Raw genomic sequence first — 23,224 nt, 5'->3', positions numbered from 1 at the left:
AACTCTGAATCTCTCATGGTCCCCATCAAAGCTAAGTTTTACGGTTTCTCAATCTGAGGAGATGAGGTAGAGTCTAATTTAAAGCCATAATTGTCCTCCTTTGGATTCTCACAGTCTTCCAGTGATTTCCTCCAACTTGCTCCTCTCTGTTTTCTGGGGGAGCTAGGCAGTTTATATCCTATGGATTTGCTGTACCAATTATGGGGCCCCTTCCTTCTTCCAACAATTTGGCACCTACCACATATCTAGCTCAGAAGATACACTGGGGTCAGATGGAGCCACTTCCTTCAGAGTGCATGAGCTAGTAAAACTCCTAGAATCAGGATCAATTTCCCTGCTCAGGCAAGGCCCCTTACTGTCCTCACTGGTGTGTCTAACCCCAAACTATCTTGTTTCCAGTTTACTTAGGAAGAATTGTCCCAATAGCAGTCTCTTAAAAAGTCAAGGTAGTTTTGAATAGAGGTATTAGGTATTTACAAATCGGGTGTCTAGAATACTTACACATTTACAAATTCTGAGTGACATCCTGTTCAAACTTGTCATGCAGGCGCGTTTGGCTGCTCTGGAAATTAGAAGACGTTAAGATTGAATTCAAATAAAGTATTGCAGAAATCTCACAGGTGAAGCCCAGCTCTGTTGCTAGGCAACCTGACAGACTCGCAAGTGGGGACCAACTTGCCTCCCACACTTGACCATCTCTCCCCAGTGGTGGGACGCGGAGACCTCATTGGCTCCCGTCTCCTCTCACTAAACTCCAATTGGTCGGAGAACCTCTCACTCCGTTCCCGTTGGCTCTCGCTGTCTCTCGCCGCTCTGTAATTGGCAGGCCGGCTCTCGGGCCACCCCACGTCACTCTCTCACCCCACTTCCTCGGCCCTCCAACTTTGTCCCCGCCCCTTCCCCCGCCCTTCCAGCCACGAGGGAAAACCCTAGCAAGAGCCCGCCTCTAGTTTTCTTCGGATTGGTAGAAGCCGGACCAGGGGGCGGGCACTGCCGGACTACTCTGCGGGCTGCGATTGGCTGCTGGAACCCCTGTCCAGCCTCCCACCGACTCCCGGCCGTGCCGGAGTCGGGTGGGTCGGCAGCTATAAAGCTGGTGGCGGAGGGGAGGCGCCGCGTATTGGCCTTTCGTGGCTCACTCCCTTTCCACGGCCACCGCCCGGTCACATTTGGGTGAGTGCCCCACGAGGGGGAGAGCTGGGCTGCTGCGGCGCCGGGCTGGGTGAAGGCCGGGCGGAGGCGGTGTCCTTGACTAGGCCCGAAGGAGCTGCAGCTCCGTCCGGGTGGGGCGGACGCATGGACCCGGCCCGGGAGGATGGGGGCGCCGCGAACAGGGCCGTGCGGGGCCTCCCCTGCCAGGGGCCTGGGGCCGACTGCGGCGGGTTTGACGAGGGGCTGGGGAGTGGCGGCGGGGAGAAGGCGAAAGGGCGTTGAGGGCTAGGGTTCAAATGACATAGTCAGCCAGGGGCTGGAGGTGCCAGGGACGTGGCTGTGATCTCCTTGAGGGGGTTGGGGCTGGGGAGGCGCATCAGGAGGGGATGAGGAAGGAGCTGGGCTGCCTGGGCGTTCCCAGAGCTTTGGGTTAAGGGTGGACGCCGAGGGATGGGGAAGATCACGCCTAAATAGATGGAGGCTTGTAGGTTGGCAGGGGGTGTGTCCCTTTGCAGCCACATCTAGAGAGTTGCTGGGAGAAAGGGAAGTGGGCAAGCATAACTTTTCTTCCCCAGCTCAGGTGCAAGAAAGCATCAAAACCGTGATTTAACCTGGCTGAATACTTGGGCTGTTGACTGCTTCAGTCGGCTTGCTTCATAGCTCACAAATTCCTGCCTCCCACCTTCCTGCCTCCATATATTTTATGCCCATATTAAGGAAAAAATGGGTTTCCTTGGTGTTCTGAAATCCCGTACCCCTCCCTCCTGCTAAGAGCTTCAGGGCCAGCCTGACCTGATATGATGTAATGGGCAGGCACCCAGAGGGCCTTCACACAGTGGGGTTTGGGGTTAAGCCAAGTATAAGGTGTCTTTGAAAAACGGGTGTCCTTCTTTGACCAGTGGTAGAGAAAAGGATTACTCTCATCTACCCTGAAGGAGGGATTTGGACAACAGGTAATGAGGTTGTCTCTGCTTGTCATGTTTGCCCTGTGGCCTTGGCCTTAGGCCATCCCAGGCTTCTTTGACTGCCCACCTCTGCCGCAGCTCCTTTCAGCTGCTGGTGTTCTTGTCAGCCTGCTGCAGTAGGATGATGTGCTCTGGCTGCTGCTGAGTACCATTTGCTCCATCACACTGATGAACTGTGAAAAACAATGGCAGGATAAAGGACGAAATTAAGACAAATGGAAGTGTTCATATAGTTAACAGGTTTTTCCTTCCGATATGGAGTTTGGACTTCCATTGTGCAGATTCTGTTAGAGAGCAGATTGAAAGTCCTTAACATGGATCTGTCCAAATGGTTCTTTGTATCTTGAGACCTCTAAGCAGTTTGTGTTCTTTATTTGAGCAAAACTTTGTTTTTTAAAATTTCAGTTATATTTGTAAGGGTAAGGAGGGCAGGGATAGCGTATTTTATGGGAGAGGAGAAAGACTTTATTTTCTTGGTGTGTAACCTTTGTAGGTCTCTTTCTCCTAAATTTGTAGGTTTGCCCTTTATTCAGTTCTAGTTTAATCAGTAACCCCAGGTCTTAGGAAGAGGTTTCCAATGGGGAGAAATTATGGGATATTTTGTTTGGGACCATAGAAGGCCACGTCATCTGCTGGCTATTTCTGAGCCTTGCTTTTGATTTTGTTTTCTTCTTACAGATTCCTCCAGAGTGCTTTTACATCTTTCTCTTAACTGTGGGATGGACTTTAAGATATTTTTTTAAGATTTTATTTATTTCAGAGAGAGAGAGAGAGAGCACGAGTGGGGTGAGGGGCAGAGGGAGAAGCAGGCTCTCTGCTGAGCAGGGAGCCCGATGCCGGGCTCAATCCAGGGACTCTGGCGTCATGACCTGAGCCGGAGGCAGACGCTCAACCGACTGAACCACCCAGGCGCCCCAGACTTTAAGATTTGTTGATTGAGATTTTAGATAGCTATTTCCTCAGTGCCCTAGAATTATTTAAAACCATAAAGCAGTGGAACTGAATGAGGGGAGATACAGTTGAGGTTCTGGTTTGAGGAATTTGATGGGCTGTGTATCAGAATCTATAGTTTCATGTGGAAAAGAACAGAGGCTTATAATTTTATGTTGGGTTACTAACAAACCAAATATCATAGAAGGGTGTGATTTTTATTTTTAAGATTTATTTATTTATTTTAGAGAGAGAGTGGGGGGTGGGCAGAAGGAGAGGGAGCGAGAATCTCAAGCAGACTCCTCTGCCGAGCATGGAGCCCTCAGTGGGGCTTGATCTCACAACCCTGAGATCATGACCTGAGCAGAAACCAAGAGTCAGACACTTAACCAACTGAGCCACCCAGGCATCCTGCGTGATATTTTATGTCTCTCAAGATGGTGGTACAGATTCAGAAGGTTGAAAAACATGTTACCCAATCTAATGAGAGGATAGTAGGACTCAACTCAAATCTGTTCTTTCTGAGACTTCTTGATATGTGGTGATGCTCACTTGCTGTCTGTCAGCTGAGTGTAGTTAGAGCAGTAGAGGAGAAGCTAATTTTTCAAAGTCTTCATCTTTGCAAGTCTTGTGATTGGGGATGTGTGCCTATGGGAATGATGGTAAGAACAGCAAATGTTGTCTTACTCCATTTGGATCCCTTACATTTTTCGGTAGAAAGCCAATTTGCTTAAACACTTTCTGGGCACTGTTTGGTGCAGCAGCTCATTTAAAAAGTGATAGCAAAAAGAACTTACTAATGAGGGCTGCTACAAGTACTCGAATCTAAAAGATTTGTCTTCTGTGATAACTCCAAATTCGGCCCCTCAAAAAAATGGCAGTTGAATGCCCGTTACTCCAAGATCTCAAAGGGATTTCAAAAGAATCAAAATACAGCCCCTCTCCCAGCAGAAGTCTAGGAATCAAGTGTGGCTAGGAAGACTGCCCATAACTAGTTTTCGTTGAGAGTAGACTATGAGGACTTTGTGTGAATGACTTATACCTGCTGTAGAAGTGCGGGGCCCTGATTAGAAACTTGAGGAAACCTTGGAAGAGGTAGCTTAGAACAGGCCCTTGAAGTAGGAGTTGAATTTATAAGCAGCCCGGGAACTCTGGGGAGAGCCAGGAATGTCTGTTTTTTACTGAGAGAACTAGACCGGAGTGTGCGGGCATGGGCAAAGCCTTACCAGTAGTTGTGCTTGCTTGTTCCTAAGGAGGAAAGGTTGCCAGCTTTTCCTCATTAAAAAGGATGTCCCGGATTTCTCTCCTGTTAGAGTGAAAAAGATCAGCAGGCAACTGCTTCTGGTTTACCATGTACCTAAAGGTGTGCTGGATGCACTTCTCGGACTACTTGTTTGAATCAAGGCTGAGGAGGGATCCAGAAGAAGGAATTCAGAACTCTGGGTCAACCCCAGGAGAAAGCATCATTGCCTGAACCTGGCTGGTTGGGCCCAGCAGTCTCCGCATTCTTCAGTGTTTATCTTTGCCAAACCAGGAATCCCATACTGTGGCTCTGGAGGCTCGGGAGGCTCCGGACATGCTTTGTGGTCACCTGCCCAGCCACTTGCGCTTCATTACCTGCTTCCTGCCCTGGCCCGCTGCCCTGCATCCAGTGCTCTGAAAAGACCTGTTAGAAAGAAGCGGATGCCCTGGGGGAGACTGTGGCAGTGCTCTTTCAGTCAGGGTAGAGAACCCTCCCAGCAGTTGCAGAAGAGGAGGGAAAGCCTCACCGCTTTCTAATGGACTGTTTCCGAGAGTGGCATTTACCGCCTCCATTTCCGTCCCTGGTCTCCAGGCCTCTCTTTCTCCTGAGAGCTTAAGTATGCAGCAGTCTTCTGTGAATCTTCTTTTCTTCGGTTTCTTTCTTTGCTCTAATGTCCTCCTCTCTCTCTCTCCTCCTCTTGGCCCCTCCTCTCTTCCCCATCCTATCTATACCCTCCTCCCCTCCTCTTTTCTTGGCCCGGCTCTCTCCACCTAAACTCTCCCCAGTTGAAATGATCAAAATTGAAAGAGGGAATATTGGCAGTTTGGGAGAAATTTCCTTGATGAAAATAGCGTCAAACGCATATACATACATGGTTTCAAGAAGAAATATTACTAAGTTATTTAGTCTCACCATGGAGGGGGAATCATGTTTTCCCCTCACCAGTGAGAGCCAGTCTCTGTGGTCTACTTAATTTGCAAGTTACAAAAGCGTAATTTGAGATAATAAAGAACAAAATAAAGGTTATTTTCTCAAAATATATGTATAATTCTGTAATCAAAGAGGTTTCTTGGAATGTAGAAGTCTTTATCTTTTCCTACAAAACTCAGGGTTTATTTATTTGGGGGGCAGGGTAAACTTAATGAAGTAAAAGGAACTAAATCTGTAAAGAGCTCTTAAATGATCTAATCATGTAAAAGAAAGCTTACTAAATTATTTACTAAAAGTAATTCAGAGTACTGAATGTAGTCTCTGGTTAATCAGGCAAGGGCAGAAGCTAAATTTGCCAGCAGTTAAGTAGAGAGCAAAGGTAATTGTGTTTTCATAAAGCATAGAAACTGTTGTCTCAAGTAACAATCCTTCAGAACAGATGGCCTGAAGAAAATGCTTCAGTGTCACCTTCCCTTTTTATTTCCACATAATTTAAATGATGCGAAAGCTTAATGCTCTTTTTTTTTTTTTTTTTAAAGATTTTATTAATTTGACAGAGACACAGCGAGAGAGGGAACACAAGCAGGGGGAGCGGGAGAGGGAGAAGCAGGCCTCCTGCTGAGCAGGGAGCCTGATGTGGGGCTGGATCCCAGGACTCTGGGATCATGACCTGAGCCGAAGGCAGACGCTTAACGACTGAGCCACCCAAGAGCCCCGCTTAATGCTCTTTTATCTTGATATCACATGCTTATCTTTTTAATACAAGCACTGTAGGGAAAATCACTTTTAAAAGGTTGGGGAGGGTGGAGGTGGACATGTTGAAAAGTAGGAGCATAAGATTTAAATAAATGAAGGTAATTAGGTCTTGCTACAGAGATATGTGTTTTGTTGAAAAATACTAAGAACTAGAATAATGATGTATTGGTACTTTATATTACAAAGTGTAATTCACATATTTTATCTTCTCAACCATTTGGGAGGGCAGTTTAACTACATTTTATAGATGAGAAAACTGAAGCTCATAGAGGCACACATTGCTAAAGCCACAAACTCCTAAGGGTAGAGCAAACTTTCTTTTTTTTTAAGATTTTATTTATTTAAGAGAAAGAGAGCATGAGTGGGGGCAAGGGGGCAGAGGGAGAAGCAGACTCCCCGCTGAGGACCCCGGGGATCATGGCCTGAGCTGAAGGAAGGCAGACACTTCACGGACTGAGCCACCCAGGCGCCCCTAGAGCAAACTCTTGAATGTGGGAGTCTCATTACTCCAGAGCTTGCTATTTATTTATATTCCTTTCCTTTAATTCTTAATAATTCAAATTTAGTAAAGACAACTAATAACTCCCCTAGCATCACCGTTGGTTTCAAGCCTGAATCAGTGATATGAACCTCGCATGTCAGTTCATTATCAGGACTGAACCTACCACTCTAAACACTCATGAACTAGGGGGGAAAAGTTTTATAAGCTTTAAGTACCATTTTTCTAAGCAAAATAAAATTCTGTTCTATGCAATGTAATGGGAAAAAGAAATGTTTATTTTAACTTATTTTGAATTGGAGTCATTATTTGAATTTGTGCGGTGATTTATGACTTTAAAAGAAGTTCTTATTTGAAATTCCTAGTGCCTGAAGGAGGAAACAGAGTGACAGACCTGGAGACTGCAGTTCTTTATTCCTCACACAGGTATGGCATCCTGTCATGCTGCTAAAGAAAGCCTTCCTCTCTAATGGAAGGGGGAAATTTAATTTTTATCCCAGGGCAAATAACCACTTGTGTGCCCCACACATTCTTAAAACCCATTACAGTGTTGTGTTAGTTATTAAATATTAGTTAATGCCCTAGTGCTTTGGGAGACTGTCCAGTGTTGTGATTATTAGACTAATGTTTGAAATCTAGAAACTAATTTTTTAACCTTTTTAAAGATAAAATTTTAAAAGAAAATTTACACATTTTATTATAAATACGGAGTCCCCATTATCCTTCTTAGATTTTTTTTTTTTTATTGTGGATACAATGCTCTGAAAAATAGTGAAGTACCTTTTTAATCAGCAAAAAGTTATACAGGTAATTTTTTAAACTGTCAGATTTTTAAACTATATTCTATTTAGAAATTTTTTGTGATATTTAGTGAATTGACTAGAATACCCCATTGTGTATGGAGTTAACACCATAATGTGAACATCTCAGATCTTCAGCTGGCCTTTTTCTTATTGAATCTGGTCTACTTCAGAGAGCATTTGAGAGGACAGCGTAAGAGCATACACTTAATAGGATGGTTAAAAGTAGAGATTACAGATCACAAACTATATCAAACTTTTTGTTGTTTGAAATGCCATGGAAACAATTACTTCCCTGTATTAATTTTCCATGCTTGTCCTACTTAATCTTACTCCTCCTTAATTTCAACCAAAAGCTAACTATTTCAAATTGGACAGCTTTTTATCAGGAATATAATGAGAACATCTTGGGCGTCAAAACCCCTCCGAGAATGAGCAATATTGACCGAATTAGAAAATGTAAAAATTTTTTCCACACTAAGATCAGAGTCATGATTCACTTTCAGCTTGATGTATGTGGGTTAGTTAAGCTACGTTTTTCCCCCAAATGAAATAAGGCACTTATTTAACCTCTCCGAGGTTTAAGCGTAACAGAGTTATGCCTTATTTCTTAAGTACAATAATGTAAGAACTGATCAGAGCTAGTCAGATTATGGTAAATATGGATTAATTCTGGAATCAAAGCCTTGCATTGCGGCTTTTAATAAACTGGTTTATATGTTCAGGAAGATTGTATATACTTGTCCATTTTATTTCCAAAAGCATTGCAAGCTGCTGGGCAAGGCAGAGAAAATCACACTGTCCTCAGTGTGTTTAGAGCAGTTTGAAGAGTGGAAAGAGTCCAAAGTGATAACCTTGTGGGAAAGGCTGGGAAGGTGCCTAATCCTCCTGCTTCTGGTTTGGCGACTTAGAGGGTAGCATATAGGAGGGGTTCCTCCTATAAGGACATGGACTGGTCTTTGGTTTTGAACACTAGTTGTAGAGCTCTTTTCTATGGATTATGCAGAGGACTTAATCTTGTTTTACTATAAAATTAGAATCTGCCTGGTGACATTTTAGTTCCTTTGTCTTTATTTCAACTCCGGTGTAGCACAGTTTAGATTATCATAAGCAGATAGGTTTTTGTGGAAGACGGGAAAGGGTACAACAGAGTAAAGAGGTGGTTCTCTGTTCGCTTAGCTGTTATGACAGCGAGCCTGTGACGTCATTAAACGGCTGAGGCTAGAAATCTTCCTCCTTTTCCTGGCTTCTAGTCAATCACAATTTCTGCCAGTTTTTTGCTTGCATAGTTTTTGAAGCTGTTCCTTCTTCACCCCTCATGTAGTAATTGCTCTAGTACATGACCTGTCTTATCTGGACTGCGCGGTCTGCCCCCTCACCCAAATCCGTTCTCCACACGGCTCCGGTGGTTGTGCAGAACGGTGACTCTCAAGCTTTTTTGGCTATGACCCTCAGTAAGAAATATACTTTATATTGCAGCCTAGGATATGTCTGAATAATCGAAACATTTTTCATGGAAGAATTCTTAAAGTTACTGTGTGCTGTGCAATTTGTTGTTTTCTGTTCTTTTCTACTACGTTTTAAAAGGTGTTGTTCGCCATCCACTAAATTGATTCCGGAGTTGGAAAAACATTGACCCACACACGAATATGACCCTGTTAACTCCTGTCTGAAACCCTTGATGGCTTCTTTTTGTCTTCATGATGACTTCGAAGCCCCCTGACAGCAGCATACCAGAGCCGTTATAACCCGACTCGGGTCTAGTTCTCTTGACCTACTGCTTGCCTGCTCTACTCACTGGGCCTCACATTTCACTTCAGGAAATCAGTAAAACTTTTCATAGCTCTTTGTACTCTGCCCTTTTGTACGTTGTCCACCCTGTTGACAATCTCCTACCGCTGTTCGCTTCTGCAGAGCTTTACTGATAACTCCTTACTCATTCTGAAGACTCAAGGCAGCACCAAGAAGCCTCTCTTCCCACTGCTCCCCTTTCCTCCAGGCTGGGTTAGGTGGTTCTCATAACATAATGTGACTGTCTCTGTTGTTTCACTTGTTTATTATTAGGTGTTTGTATCCTACACATGGAGATGGTGACTATTTGAAAAGGGAAGGGTTATCTCCTATGAAGCTTATCCCAAATGTTTGGCATGTAACATGTTGTCATTGTTTGAATAAATGAAAAAACATATAAATTCTTATATTTAGTAGGAAGATTCAGTGGTATCCCTTGGGACCTTTAACTTAGATTTTGTGATTATATTTCTAGGTGCTTATTTTTTAGGTTTTAATATACTTACAACTTTTTAAAAAATATTTATTTGTCAGAGAGAGAGGGAGAGAGCACAAGCAGGGGGAGTGGCAGGCAGAGGGAGAAGCAGGCTCCCCGCTGAGCAGGGAGCCCGATACGGGACTCGATCCCAGGACCCTGGGATCGTGACCTGAGCTGAAGGTAGACACCTAACTGACTGAGCCACCCAGGCATCCCAATACACTTATAACTTGATGACCTATGGGCTAAGGGTAGATTACATGATTTAAAAATAACCTCTCTGCTTTAGATGTTCTCTCAAGATTTCAATAATTAACAACTCACCAAGGCAGTAGTCTGTAATTTCATTATACCTAATACTATCCCAGAGTTTGCACAAATGACATAAATATAGGATTTGACTTTTCATTTTTAGGAGTCAAAGTAGTAGTTGGTAAATGCTAAAGAACGTTGGTGAACCAGTAGGACCCAGGTAATTCTCATAAGCCAAGACCTTTAGGTGAATGAAGACCTGAAATTTTGTCATGGAAGGTGCACCTTCCAATTAATGTGATGCCTAAAAAGGAAATTGAGTTGTAGAAGTTTAAATGGGGAAACAAATTCTTTCTCTAAAACTAATAGGCTGTGCCATTCTTCAAAGCCTGACACCTAGGTATTTCGGACTCCTACGCTAGCTGGGTTCTGGGTAGACTGCCCACGGAAGTACTCAAGGGAGAGAGAAGATGGGAAGACGAGGCCGGCTTGTTTTTGTCAGTGGCGACAGCGGGAAGGGCAGGGGGAGGCGGGTCGAGGCTCGAGCTCCGCAGCAGAGGTGCTCGTCCTAGTAGCTCTGGCAGCGTCAGTAGGAGTGTGAGCTCTTGGGATCTAAATAACCACCTTCCCCCTTGACTCCTCTGGCCCTGCCAACAAGTTTGTAACCAGTTCCCTGTATTAAGTCCTCCCGTTTGAAATATCTAGAATGACTTCTCTTTTCCTGATGAATACAGTCTCTAAAGAAATTGAGGAGGCTCTGATAGGTTATGTGACTTGCCCATACGCACACAGCAATGCTCTTGAGTGGCACATTTATTTTACTGTTAGTAAATAAATCTAGATACTACTGAAAGTATTTACAGTGTGGCAACAGTCTTTTTTAGTGCCCTTTTTAAAAAAGAGAGGGGTGGTTTTAAGAAGTGTTACCTAGATGCCACACAAATAATATGTGGATTACCAGTTTTCAAATGTGAATCAGAGTTTGGTTTTTTTCCCTGATTTAGAAGCTAAGTGATACCTTGTGGTTCTACGATCATTTATTGCCTATAGACTAGCTGTAGAAAGTATAGGATATTGGCATATGACCCTGTGATGAGTCCTAGAACTTACTTTTGCTTAAAATTTTCATCATTTGGGTTGTGGGGGGCTTCTTTATAATAACAGGGGCTTGTAGAGATTTACTTGGTAGACTTCTGTAGTGTGGCTTTTCTACTTGCTGAAATTGTTTAGATCATTGAAGAATGCAATATATTTCTGATGAATAACTGACTGGCCAATTTAAATGTTCTTGGGTGGCCAGGAATAGATCAGGTACTTGAATTCTGATTTGTGGACCATATTACTAAATTGTCATTGTATTTTATCTTGTAGTTTTTTACAATAGAAGAATCTTACTTGAGTTTTCTTTACCTTTAATAATCCTGTCTTAAATCTAAAGAGACCTAGGTGGGGTTTTGTTTGTTTGTTTGTTTTAAAAGATTTTATTTTTAAGTACTCTCTCCACCCAATGTGGGCTTGAACTCAAAACCGTGAGATCGAGTGTCACATGTTCCACTGACTGAGCCAGCCAGGCGCCCCTGAAGAGGTCTAGTTTTTAAAAAGTGCAAATCTTTTTAACAGACAGTAATTTTAAATAGTAGTATTGCATTCATACTGTAATTGCTGCTTTCACATATTAAAATTGCCCCTAATATAGTCAGTGGTATTGTAATAGCATTATATGGTGACAGATGGTAGCTACACTTAAACCGTGAGCATAGCATAATGCATGGAGTTGTCAAATAAAATATGTTGGACACCTGAAACTAATGTAACATTGTGTGTCAACTGTACTTCAATTAAGAAAAATAATAATAAAATAAAATCACCCTAAATAAAATATACTAAACTTAGAAACTAAATTAACGTTTCAGGCTGTAGTTGAACTTTTAATGTTGATTTCTCAAGTTTGACAATCTGGAATTTATAACCTAAAACAGTGTTTTCTTCTGTTTTTCTTTCTAAAGCTCTTTCACCATGCCTGGGTCACTTCCTTTGAATGCAGAAGCCTGCTGGCCAAAAGATGTGGGAATTGTTGCCCTTGAGATCTATTTTCCTTCTCAATATGTTGATCAAGCAGAGTTGGAAAAATACGATGGTGTAGATGCTGGAAAGTATACTATTGGCTTGGGCCAGGCCAAGATGGGCTTCTGCACAGATAGAGAAGATATCAACTCTCTTTGCCTGACTGTGGTTCAGAATCTTATGGAGAGACATAGCCTTTCGTATGATTGCATTGGGCGTTTAGAAGTTGGAACAGAGACAATCATCGACAAATCAAAGTCCGTGAAGACTAATTTGATGCAGCTCTTTGAGGAGTCTGGGAACACAGACGTAGAAGGCATAGACACAACGAATGCGTGCTATGGAGGCACGGCGGCTGTCTTCAACGCTGTTAATTGGATTGAGTCCAGTTCTTGGGATGGTATGTTACATGTTATTCCAAAGAAACTCTCCAGGATAGGTAGGCCCAAATGACCTTTCAGTGAATGCCCCATGCACACTTACCAGGGAGGCTTGTTCGAGTATGGTCAGAAATGTAGCTCTTTCAACTTAACCTGAATTATAAACTGGTTATCTTTATCACGTAGGACAAAATTATAAAAATTTAGAATTTTTTTTGCTTTGCCAAAGATGGGAAAGCATATTCTAGGAAAATAGAAGACTAGGAAAATAGAAGACTTCAGTGTATATGTATGATACTTCTAGCGGTGATCGCCTTCTTGTGTATTAACAAAAATCTTTTTCAGGACGGTATGCGCTGGTAGTTGCGGGAGATATTGCTGTATATGCCACAGGAAATGCTAGACCTACAGGTGGAGTGGGAGCTGTTGCTCTGCTGATTGGGCCAAACGCTCCTTTAATTTTTGACCGAGGTGAGTGTTTGGGAGAGCATTTCTTTTTTTTACTAGCAAGGTATGCTGAGAAAGTTGAAAATACAACCAGAAGCTAGTACTTACTGAGTGTTCATTAAGTGCCCGCACTACCTGCTCGGTGGTTTATATGTGCTCTAGCGGGTTTGGTCTTCATAGCAATTTTATGAGGTAAGTAATGCCATTCTCCTCTTACAGAGCAGTAAAATGGGTTTGAGCAATAAAGAGTAACTTGCCCACAGTCACTCATCAGTGACAAGTTTAATTTGTTTTCAGTTCAGTAGAGTAATTGTGATCTCCCAGTTAGAGATAGGAAACTTGCATAAAATGTTGTGTATCAAAGGAGTCTTAGGCCTGTCCTGGATACTGTTAGGTTTCATTTCAATTACATGTCGGTTTCACCTTGTGATTTCCATGCTGCAAGTGGCAAGAGTTGACTAGAGAGTTTAGGAAAGTCCCTAGATAATGCAATCAGCTGACTAACACAGTCATCAAGGAGCAGAAATAATGTCATCTCCCTTTTTCGTTCTAATAGGACTTCGTGGGACACATATGCAACACGCCTATGACTTTTACAAGCCTGATATGCTTTCGGAATATCCTATAGTGGATGGGAAACTCTCCATACAGTGCTACCTCAGTGCGCTAGACCGCTGCTATTCCGTCTACCGCAAGAAGATCCGTGCCCAGTGGCAGAAGGGTGGGTTTCATCCATGTGCCTTGGTTTGGGTATCTGTTGAGGGGGCAGTGTGTAGTGCTGAGTGTCTTTAGTGAGATGATGCTTTGTGGGCATCCTTCATTAGTGTCCTTGAACTATTTCTTCCTCACCCACCAGATTGCATTTCCCCACAGATTCGGGGAATGTGTAATTTAGGGATACAAGGAAGCTTTGGAAATGAGGTATATCTATGCAAAAACGCTTATTTAGACTTACCCCCAGTTAAAAAAAAAAAAAATCAAAACTAGGGTAAAAGAAAGTAACTTGAATCATTTTCATCTTCGAGGGAGGTACTTTTACAAGGCTTTAGTTTGCAGCTGTGATAAATAAATTACTGAAGTGACCCCTTTCCTCCCACAGGTTGTTTGCATTTGACCTGTGAATTCATACTTGCTTTTCCAGTATCCTCATTAATCTCTGTCTTTAACCCTGAAGAAGTTCTTAAGATACTCAAAAGGACAGCATTTGAATTAGTGCCATTAAAACACACAGTATCATACAAATTAGGCTTTTTCCATAGACCAACTTTGCTTTATAGAGGTTGTAAGAGAGGGTTAAAAAAAGTAGTGAATAATGTAATAAGATTCACAGTGGCCCTGGAGAAGAAGCATTCTTGCAGTGTGTAAAATGTCATACTGTTTGCCAGTATTGAACAGGATAGTGATTTTCTAACGTTATTAGGCCCCACAGTGAGAAGGACACTCTGCCTTGTCTGTGCGTGCTCAACTCACCCAAAAATATCATGAAATCACTTAGCATGCCACAACTTAATGCAGTTTGCTATCTTCTACCCTATTCTATTTCATTTAAAAGAATATCCTAAGGTTTAAAAAAAAAAAAAAAAACTGGCCCCAACCCACTAACTGAATTACAGACTCTTAAGACTCTGAAGTTTGAAAACAGTGATATTCTATCCCTGGATGTCTTTTTGATATGCATTTTAAGCCCTAGAGATATTTCATTATACAGTATATTTTTGGTTGCTGTTTAAAGATAGAAGAACATCCTAGCCTTGTTCTAAAATCAGACTTCAAAAGTTAGTGTTTTAAATGAATTTCATAATTTCTTTGGTTTTCTCTTTCAGAGGGAAATGATAAAGATTTTACCTTGAATGATTTTGGTTTCATGATCTTCCACTCGCCCTACTGTAAGCTGGTTCAGAAATCTCTAGCTCGGATGTTGCTGAATGACTTCCTTAACGACCAGAACAGAGATAAAAATAGTATCTATAGTGGCCTGGAAGCCTTTGGGTAAGAGAAGTTTATTAGGATTTTTTTTTCTTCTCTGTGTGAATATTTTATCCATCTGTTAAACTGTTCTTTTTATAGACATGAACACTTTAAAAGAATCTTAAAAGTCTTCAAGTCTAAGCATTTATGTCATCAGTGAAGAAACAGTCCCAGAGAGGTGGAAGCATATCTCCATGAATTCTTTAGTCATTTCTACTCATATTTTCGGATTTCGTCCTTTTCGATCTGTTCCCGTTGTCACCATGATAGTAGAGCCCCATGAGTGCCTGGGTGTATTTCCTACGACAGCCTCTGAAATCTCTCCTGCCTCTCTAGCCCCTGTGCCCCATCCCATCCTGCAGCCGCCAAACTGAAGTCGGCTTTCCTGCTTCTTCCACATTTCCCCACTTGTAAGGCTCCCTAACGCGCCATGCCTGTTAAACTCATTCTGTCCCTTCTACATCTAGTAAAATTCTACTCAACTTTTTAAGACTCGGCTCCTGCAATATCCTGACTTTTGTAACGAAATAGACATTATGATGGACTTGAAATAGTAGTGTATTCTGTTTGCTGACAACAGAGCTTTTGTGAGTTTATTGACCCATGAGAATGCAGTTGTCTTAACTTGATAAAAAGCTTTGACAAAAAGGACCATATGTGTGCAACTGTTACATCTTCCCTGACAATCAGCATATTGCTACTTGGCTTTTAATAAATAGGCAAACCGAATCGTACACGCAGATTAGAATATTAGTTACATCGGCTAGTATAATAAAAATGTAGTCTTTGAACATTGTAAGATGGCCTTTTTTCTAAATCTTTCAGGGATGTTAAATTGGAAGATACCTACTTTGATAGAGATGTGGAAAAAGCATTTATGAAGGCTAGTTCTGAACTCTTTAATCAGAAAACAAAGGCATCTTTGCTTGTGTCAAATCAGAATGGAAATATGTACACATCGTCTGTGTACGGCTCCCTCGCTTCTGTTCTAGCACAGTAAGTACATAGTTCCTCTGCCTCCTCTCATCGGGGGCTGTTAGGTTTTGAACACCAAAGCTGGTGGCAGGCATGTTGGTGGCAGGTCACGGGGTGACATTTTATTTCCAGGTTCTGTAGCCTGCTGTCCATTGACTTAAAGGATGAGTGGGACAAGGCTACAGTTACCCCTGAGTACTTGAGTTCATGCTGGCTTTCCTGGCTGCTCTTTTCATGGTTGTCTTCTTCTTGACCTGCAGTTGAGCTGTAAATCCCTAGTTGACAAAGTAACTTATTTTATGGCGTAGTAACTTTCATGAGCCCCATCATTCCCAAAGAGACAGAAACTCTTGTTTTCAATCTCCTTATTGTAAAGCTTCAGGTCAGCTTCCTAAGGCTACAGGATGAATTTTTACTCCCAACTTCTGTCTTCCCACACATTATAGTTTTGGATCAGTGAGACTTTTTATTGTTCTTTATTTTTATTTACTTATTTGTAAAGATTTTATTTATTTATCTGAGAGAGAGAGTGTGCGTGCGTGCACACAAGCTGGGGGAGGGGCAGGCTCCCCGTGGAGCAGGGAGCCCCATGCGGGGCCCGATCCCGCGACCCCGGGACCATGACCTGAGCCGAAGGCAGACGCCTAATGACTGAGCCCCCGGGCGCCCATCGGTGAGGCTGTTTCGTAGCTCTTCTTCCCCTACACAGGCACTCACCTCTGCAGCTGGCAGGAAAGAGGATTGGCGTGTTCTCTTATGGTTCTGGTTTGGCTGCCACCCTGTACTCCCTTAAAGTCACGCAAGACGCCACACCAGGTAAATGCTGACTCTTCCAGCCGGAACGTGTTGGGAACACTCCATGCTGAGTGCTAAGGCCTTCTCAGGGGAGCACTGGATTCCGTCCCGTAGAGCGTTACATTTGTGTCTTCATCACTTCTTTCAACACAGCCAGATTTTTACTCTGTACTCTTAAGAATCTGCCTTAACCGGGTAAATGGCAGGATTTTGTCCGAGTCAGGATCTCTTCTTTCCTTTTTTCCAAGTCAGAAAAAAATATATAATGAACTTAAAAAATCTTTTGATGGCATTATGTTTGACTTTTCCTTCTTCAGCAAGTAACTTTAATTTTTACCTTTTATCTCGTTCGTAAAGCATTTATAACCAGGGGGATGATGCAGGCAGGGAAAGGGAATGTGTCTGTCTAATGCAGGCAGCTGTGGAGTCTGATCATATGAGTGAGTAATACCAAATCTTTCCTTGTTGGTTTGGTTTTATACAAGATACCTAATTTTTATAGATTTACGGTCCTGACTTACATTCCTGAGCAGGAAGGAGCAAAAACATGGAGAAAAACTGATGAAACACTTGGCATTACATGAAAACTGTGTCATGGATTGACTGTAGACAAGTTATTTATAGTTTCAAATCCCATCTATTTCCTAATTAGTCTACTGGCTGACACTGAACAGATGTCTAGTCAGAGATCATAGGAAGCTGCGCCAAACAGATACCATTTTTTCTTTCGACTAAATAGTATCTGGTAGCTCTATAAGAAATGACAAGTTGTCTTTCCGTTTGGCAGCATCCTGTTCAGGTTTTGGGGTATGCTACTTTTGTCTTTTTCTCTTTTTTTCTTTTAGAGAGAGTGTGAGGGGGTGTGGGGAGGGGGATAGAGAGAGAGGGGGAGAGAGAATCCTAAGCAGGATCCACACCCAGTGCAGAGCCCGATGCGGGGCTCAGTCTCATGAACCCTGAGATCATGACCTGAGCCTGAGTCAAGAGTCAGACACTTAACTGACTGAGCCACCCGATGCCCCTACTTTTGTCTTTTAATATTGGGATTTACTCTTTTAGGGTCTGCTCTTGATAAAATAACAGCAAGTTTATGTGATCTTAAATCAAGACTTGACTCAAGAACTTGTGTGGCACCAGATGTCTTTGCTGAAAACATGAAGCTCAGAGAGGACACTCATCACTTGGGTAAAAATATTAAATTTTGTTTAAATATATAGGTATACACCCAAAGCCTATTGGAGGGTGCTAATAACCTGAAACATGTTATATATAAGATAAGGGTATTTAGGCTTTATTCAGTACTAATCTGATGTCAGTGAAAATTGTGGGGAAATAGGTAACTTCTTACCTCTAGTTTTACGGGTGACTTGTATATCATAACTGATTTTTCATGTTCTCTGCCTTTCCTTTAGTCAACTATATTCCCCAAAGTTCAGTAGATTCGCTCTTCGAAGGAACATGGTACCTAGTCAGAGTGGATGAGAAGCACAGGAGGACCTATGCCCGGCGCCCCTCTCCCAGTGACGGCACGCTGGGGGAAGGAGTAGGACTTGTCCATTCAAGTACAGCCACTGAGGTAGGTAAAGCGCGTCGTGTTTGCTCTTGGCCTCTGACAGGGTAAGAAATTTCCATCCCCAGATCTCAGGGCTTAGGGGACCTGAGACTGAGCCACTTAAAGGAATGTCTATAAAGCAGAGTCCTTCAGAGCAAGGGATCTGGCACTGGATTCCCGCTGTGCCATTTTCTAAGTCTAATTTCTTAAATTACTAGCATTTTTAAAACTTTTTAAAAAAAGTTTTTTACTTATTTAATTGCCAGAGAGAGACACAGCGAGAGAGGGAACACAGGCAGGGGGAGTGGGAGAGGGAGAAGCAAGCTTCCCGCCGAGCAGGGAGCCCGATGCGGGGCTCGATCCCAGGACCCCAGGATCACAACCCAAGCCGAAGGCAGATGCTTAACGACTGAGCCACCCAGGCACCCCAGATTACTAGCATTTTTAAAACGTGCAGTAAATACTAGGTTCTGTTAATAATACCAACATTTAAAGGAAGACTGGTGTAGAGAGAAGGCCCGTCATGCCTGGGTGAGGGCAGAATTTGGAGGCTCTCATCTCTTCTCAGGCCATTGTCAAATCTGTCTACAGATTGTCAAGAAGTAACACTAATAGCAGTAATTTGAATTCCTGTTATATGCTAGGAACTTTATTTACATTTTCTAATTTAATCCTTACAAAATCCATCTTGAGGTAAATGATACTATCCCCATTTTAGAGACAAAGCTGCAAGGAATTAAATGGCTTGCCAAGGATCATGGCCACAATTCAACCTGAAAACTTTATAACCCCGAAGTTGTTTATTTTATCTGCTCAGCACAGATTTGATGAATGCATAGTCTTGCTTCTTGCTATTACACCAATTAGGTAGCTAGGCAGGCCACCAGAGTCAGAGCTGGGGATGCGAGAGTAACAAGGAGAATACCGTGTACGGTGGCTCTCTGTGGCCTTCTCTCCCTTGCTCTGTATTTGTATAATAACTTCATTAGAAAGTAAAGAATAGCTACTTAGTTCCTTCCACGAAAAGCTCTAGAGAATATACATTTAGCATAAACCTCTGCAAAATTGTCCTTTCTCAGTTTTTTGACTAGAACTTGGCGCCAGGACTCTTTAAAAAGAAACAAAAAACCAACAAACAAAAAAAACTTCAAGAGTCAACAACTTTGTTTCCTTTGATTTTAGCATATTCCAAGTCCTGCCAAGAAAGTGCCAAGACTCCCTGCCACGGCAGCAGAACCCGAAGCGGCTGTCATTAGTAATGGGGAGCATTGAGATACTTGCGTGCGGTGGAAGACTTCAGTGTGGGTTGGGTTGGGGGGTGTACGGGAACAGTTCTGGGAATGTGGGATGTCTGGGGACAGTTGTAAAGGATTACATGTTGCGTGACTTTTTATGTGACTGACATGGAGCCTGGAAAACTATCGTGTTCTTGGGAAAGTCTCTTTGCTCAATTTGCTAACGTGCTTCCTCTTGTGGTCTACAGCCAATGCTTAATGTCCGGGAATGTTTAAGGGCTCTGTAAACTTCATACCTCTCTGGCCATTTGTATGCATGAAGCTTAGTTTTTCAATGTGCTTTGATGAATCGTGTGCTTCAGGCAAAGAAAGCAGAGATACTAGTCTCCAATTTTAATTTTTTTAAACACGAAAGAATTTTGTACTTTGAACAAACAAGCTTACTGAAAGTACCTCTGGTTTTTGAAAAAAAGTTTCTAGTTTAGGAAACGTAGTCTTAAAATGTGATATGCACAAACCCTGTTTAAAAATGGCAAGACAAACATGCTCTTTTTCTATAATTTATAAATTCTGAAGAGGGAGAGAGATGGGATGGTAGCACTGGTTCTGGAAGCTGTAATGTTGTTCCAACTCCAGGCCGGCAGTGGCGAGTTATTGCCATGAGCTCTGTGAACAGAGAGATGCTAGCATTGAGCAGGCGTCTGGTACAGACAACGGGGCACGTCGGGAAGCTACGGACGTAGCTCTGGTTCACCCCGGAATCATTGGTTCAAGGTGGAGAGGTCAGTGGAGCGGTGTATGAGGAAGTTGGTGCAAGCCTTCTTTGCACCTTAGTTTGAAGAATAAATAAAACACTTTCCTGGCTGCTTTTTAAAATTTTAAAGCAAAATGGAAGGATGGGGCGCAGGGCATTGTTAGGTTACCTCTGATGCTCCAGTGTTATAAATTCAACTTAAAGACTGACAGCCTAAATTCATGGTGTAAGTATTCTTTTTCCTTTCTTTTCTCTTTTTTTGGGGGTATCTTTTCAATGAACATTAAAAAGTACAACCCAAGTTTTATATAGTATGACCAGCCAAAAAAAGTACTCCATTTCAAGGTCTGGAAGTAGGATTTATAAAGCATTTTTTTTTTTCAGACTGTCACCTTAAAAAAAACAACAAAAACTATCACATGGGATGAATAAGCCGACTGGTTAGACAGTTTTGTAGATTTTCTTGGTGCTGATCTATGACATGAGCCTTATAGATTGTAAAATAGAGATAGTTGGAACTAATGTACAGAACTAAATTTTTTAAACTTTATTTGCTGTTAAATTCTGTGAAGTTTCAGTTATCTAAAACTTACACAAATATGAACTGTAATGTTTCAGACTGCAAGGTAATATGTAATGTAGTGTTTGTAAAATACTCTTGTCTGATATTAACTAGTGGTATTGTGATTTGTACAGTCATAATTTGTTAAAATGACTTCATTTTAACATCCACTGATGTAGATTAATAATGTAAGTTCACATTTAAAGATTAATGGGGAAATGGTGCATGTAATACTTTCACAAGTATTGGGAGTTTGGTATGTTTTGAAAAGAGTAATTTAACTTTTGGGTGTCAGGAAATGGGTTTTTCTCAAAGTCCATTGCCGGCAATGGGCAAGCCTGGTAATATTGGCACAGCATTAACTGTACACCTTATTAACAGTGAGGTGAATAACTTTGAATAAAGTTTTAGAGAAATATTTCAGATATTTGCGTATTCTTTTCCCCTCCTGAACTAACAGTTTAGGCAAGAAATCAGCTAATATGCTATTTTTAAATGTGGGTGTTTGTTTCATTTCTATTCATTCACTCACTAATTTATTCATTCACCTTTTTTGTAAGATTTTATTTATTTATTTGACAGAGAGAGCACAAGCAGGGGGAGCAGCAGGCAGAGGGAGAGGGAGAACCAGACTCCCTGCTGAGCAGGGAGCCTGACGTGGGGCTCGATCCCAGGACCCTGGGATCATGACCTGAGCTAAAGGCAGATGCTTAACTGACTGAGCCACCCAGATGCCTCTATTTATCATTTAACAGACATTTGAAAACCTGATATAAGCAAGATACTCTGAATTAAAGAGTTAAAAGATATATGGTCTTGGCTTCAAGGAGCTATTCATCTAGTATAAAAGAATTTGTACTGATAACTTATTATTCTTACACTTCAAACAAAGACATTAACTCCCAAATTGGGTAGCAAACGTGTAAACTTTGCCGTAAGTATTTATGAAGAGAATTACTATGTTTTCCTAAAAACAACCTAAGATTTAGGGTTGCCAAGTAAAGATTAAAAGCAAATTTAACAGCCCATATAGAATGGCCTACTATCAGCAAGAGCCTCTGACCTAAGAGCCACATGTTTTGTTTTAAGATTTATTTATTTTAGACAGCATGAGCAGGGGAGAGGCAGAGGGAGAGGGAGACTCTCAAGCAGAATCCCCACTGAGCATGGAGCCTGACGTGGGGGCTTGATCCCATGACCCTGAGATCATGACCTGAGCCGAGATCAAGAGCTGGACACTCACCCAGCTGAACCATGCAGGCGCCCCTAAGAGCCACACGTTGCTGGTGCTTACAGGGGTTTTATAGAGAGTTTTTGCAGTGGCAGTTAACACTGGACTAGGTCACCTCTAAGAGCCTATCCACTCTCAGGATTGTATGAATTAGAAATTAACCCAGACTATTTTCTAGCCCTGTTCAGCTCATATCATCATGTCATGTGTAGACTCAACACTTAGTGGTAATTTCTTTTATTTTCTGGGCCAGTCTATCCTTCTGGGTCATTTAGAAAATGGGCTAGTGTTATTTCTCTAAGGTCACTTTTGCAAATTCTTCCATCCTAATTAATGTGCTTTAGGAGTTCTATCCTTCCCTCTGCTTGTTGGAATTTTGTGCTTTCTCTATTTGGGCACTTAACTTTTGTTTTTAACCTTCTGGGTTTTTGTTTTTATGAGCACTAATGAGTAAGTTTAAGATTAACAGGAGATAAAACTCAGATGCAAACAGCTACTTTTGATCTTCCTGTGACTCAGTTGAAACACTTCCTTTTTTTTTTTTTAGATTTTTAAAAAAATTTTTATTTGACAGAGAGAGATAGCGAGAGCAGGAACACGAGCAGGGGGAGTGGGAGAGGGAGAAGCAGGCTTCCCAGCGAGCAGCAAGCCCGATGCGGGGCTCCATCCCAGGACCCTGGGACCATGACCTGAGCCGAAGGCAGACGCTTAACGACTGAGCCACCCAGGCCTCCTGGTTGAAACACCTCATGTCTGCTATTTGAAATGTCCTGAAAAAAACACTGAAGAAGTCAGTAGAGCAGGGAACGTAACAGGATCTTTAAATAATTTAGAGCTAGGTAATCTGGACATAAAAATGAACACTTTAAAATTTCTAGCAACTACCTTTTTTACTATGTTCAATTAGCTAACATACAGTACATCATCAACTGAATGGGAAGAAATCTAGCAACTACTTTTAATTAAACCTTGGGTTCCTCATTTTTTCCCTAATTGGTGGTCAAAGTAAATAGTTGACCTGTGATTCCTCCCCACCGCCACAAAAAATTATTATAAAGGTAGTAATTTGGTGCTGAAGATTATGAATACCAATCCTCAGGAAGTTTATAGATCAGCAGGGCTCCAGCTTATAGTAATAAAAAATACATTTCATTTTAAATGTTTAGAAGTAAAAAGGAATTCATCTTTGTCCTATTTCATCAGTGTGCAGGCATCTATAGTTAAAAAGGAATAGAAGTTTTGTTAGACGGGGCACCTGGGTGACTCAGTCATTAAGCGTCTGCCTTCGGCTCAGATCATGATCCCAGGGTCCTGGGATCGAGCCCCGCATCGGGCTCCCTGCTCGGCAGGAAGCCTGCTTCTCCCTCTCCCACTCCCTCTGCTTGTGTTCCTGCTCTCACTATCTCTCTCTCTGTCAAATAAATAAAATCTTAAAAAAAAAAAAAGTTTTGTTAGACGAATTTTG

At 42.1% G+C, this 23,224-nt stretch overlaps 1 protein-coding gene across 3 annotated transcripts; it reads left to right on the top strand.

Moving 5' to 3' along the window:
* Nucleotides 1-1,037: 1,037 nt before the first annotated feature.
* On the top strand, nucleotides 1,038-20,951 carry HMGCS1 (3-hydroxy-3-methylglutaryl-CoA synthase 1). Of its 3 annotated transcripts, XM_032415256.1 has the most exons (12): nucleotides 1,038-1,173; nucleotides 4,361-4,906; nucleotides 6,841-6,901; nucleotides 11,803-12,260; nucleotides 12,586-12,711; nucleotides 13,244-13,408; nucleotides 14,511-14,676; nucleotides 15,481-15,651; nucleotides 16,340-16,446; nucleotides 17,485-17,610; nucleotides 17,838-18,001; nucleotides 19,160-20,951. In XM_032415256.1, coding segments are annotated over exons 2-12 (1,635 nt in total). In that variant the 5' UTR covers nucleotides 1,038-1,173; nucleotides 4,361-4,905; the 3' UTR covers nucleotides 19,250-20,951. The 3 variants fall into 3 exon arrangements, with proteins under 3 accessions (XP_032271147.1, XP_032271148.1, XP_032271149.1); XM_032415257.1 differs by lacking the exon at nucleotides 4,361-4,906; XM_032415258.1 differs by lacking the exons at nucleotides 4,361-4,906; nucleotides 6,841-6,901.
* The last annotated feature ends 2,273 nt before the right edge of the window (nucleotides 20,952-23,224 follow it).

This window comes from Phoca vitulina, unplaced genomic scaffold (assembly GCF_004348235.1).
Source record: "Phoca vitulina isolate PV1807 unplaced genomic scaffold, GSC_HSeal_1.0 scaffold17, whole genome shotgun sequence".
NCBI classification, from domain to species: domain Eukaryota; kingdom Metazoa; phylum Chordata; class Mammalia; order Carnivora; family Phocidae; genus Phoca; species Phoca vitulina.
Note: the sequence above shows the minus strand (reverse complement) of the source record. Positions and strands in the feature narration are given on the sequence as shown.

Excerpts from the sequence above, each read along its gene's own strand:
- HMGCS1 (XM_032415256.1), top strand. Across the intron at positions 14,677-15,480 it reads AGTGGCCTGGAAGCCTTTGG|GGATGTTAAATTGGAAGATA; the intron begins GTAAGAGAAGTT and ends TAAATCTTTCAG. Across the intron at positions 16,447-17,484 it reads CACGCAAGACGCCACACCAG|GGTCTGCTCTTGATAAAATA; the intron begins GTAAATGCTGAC and ends TTACTCTTTTAG.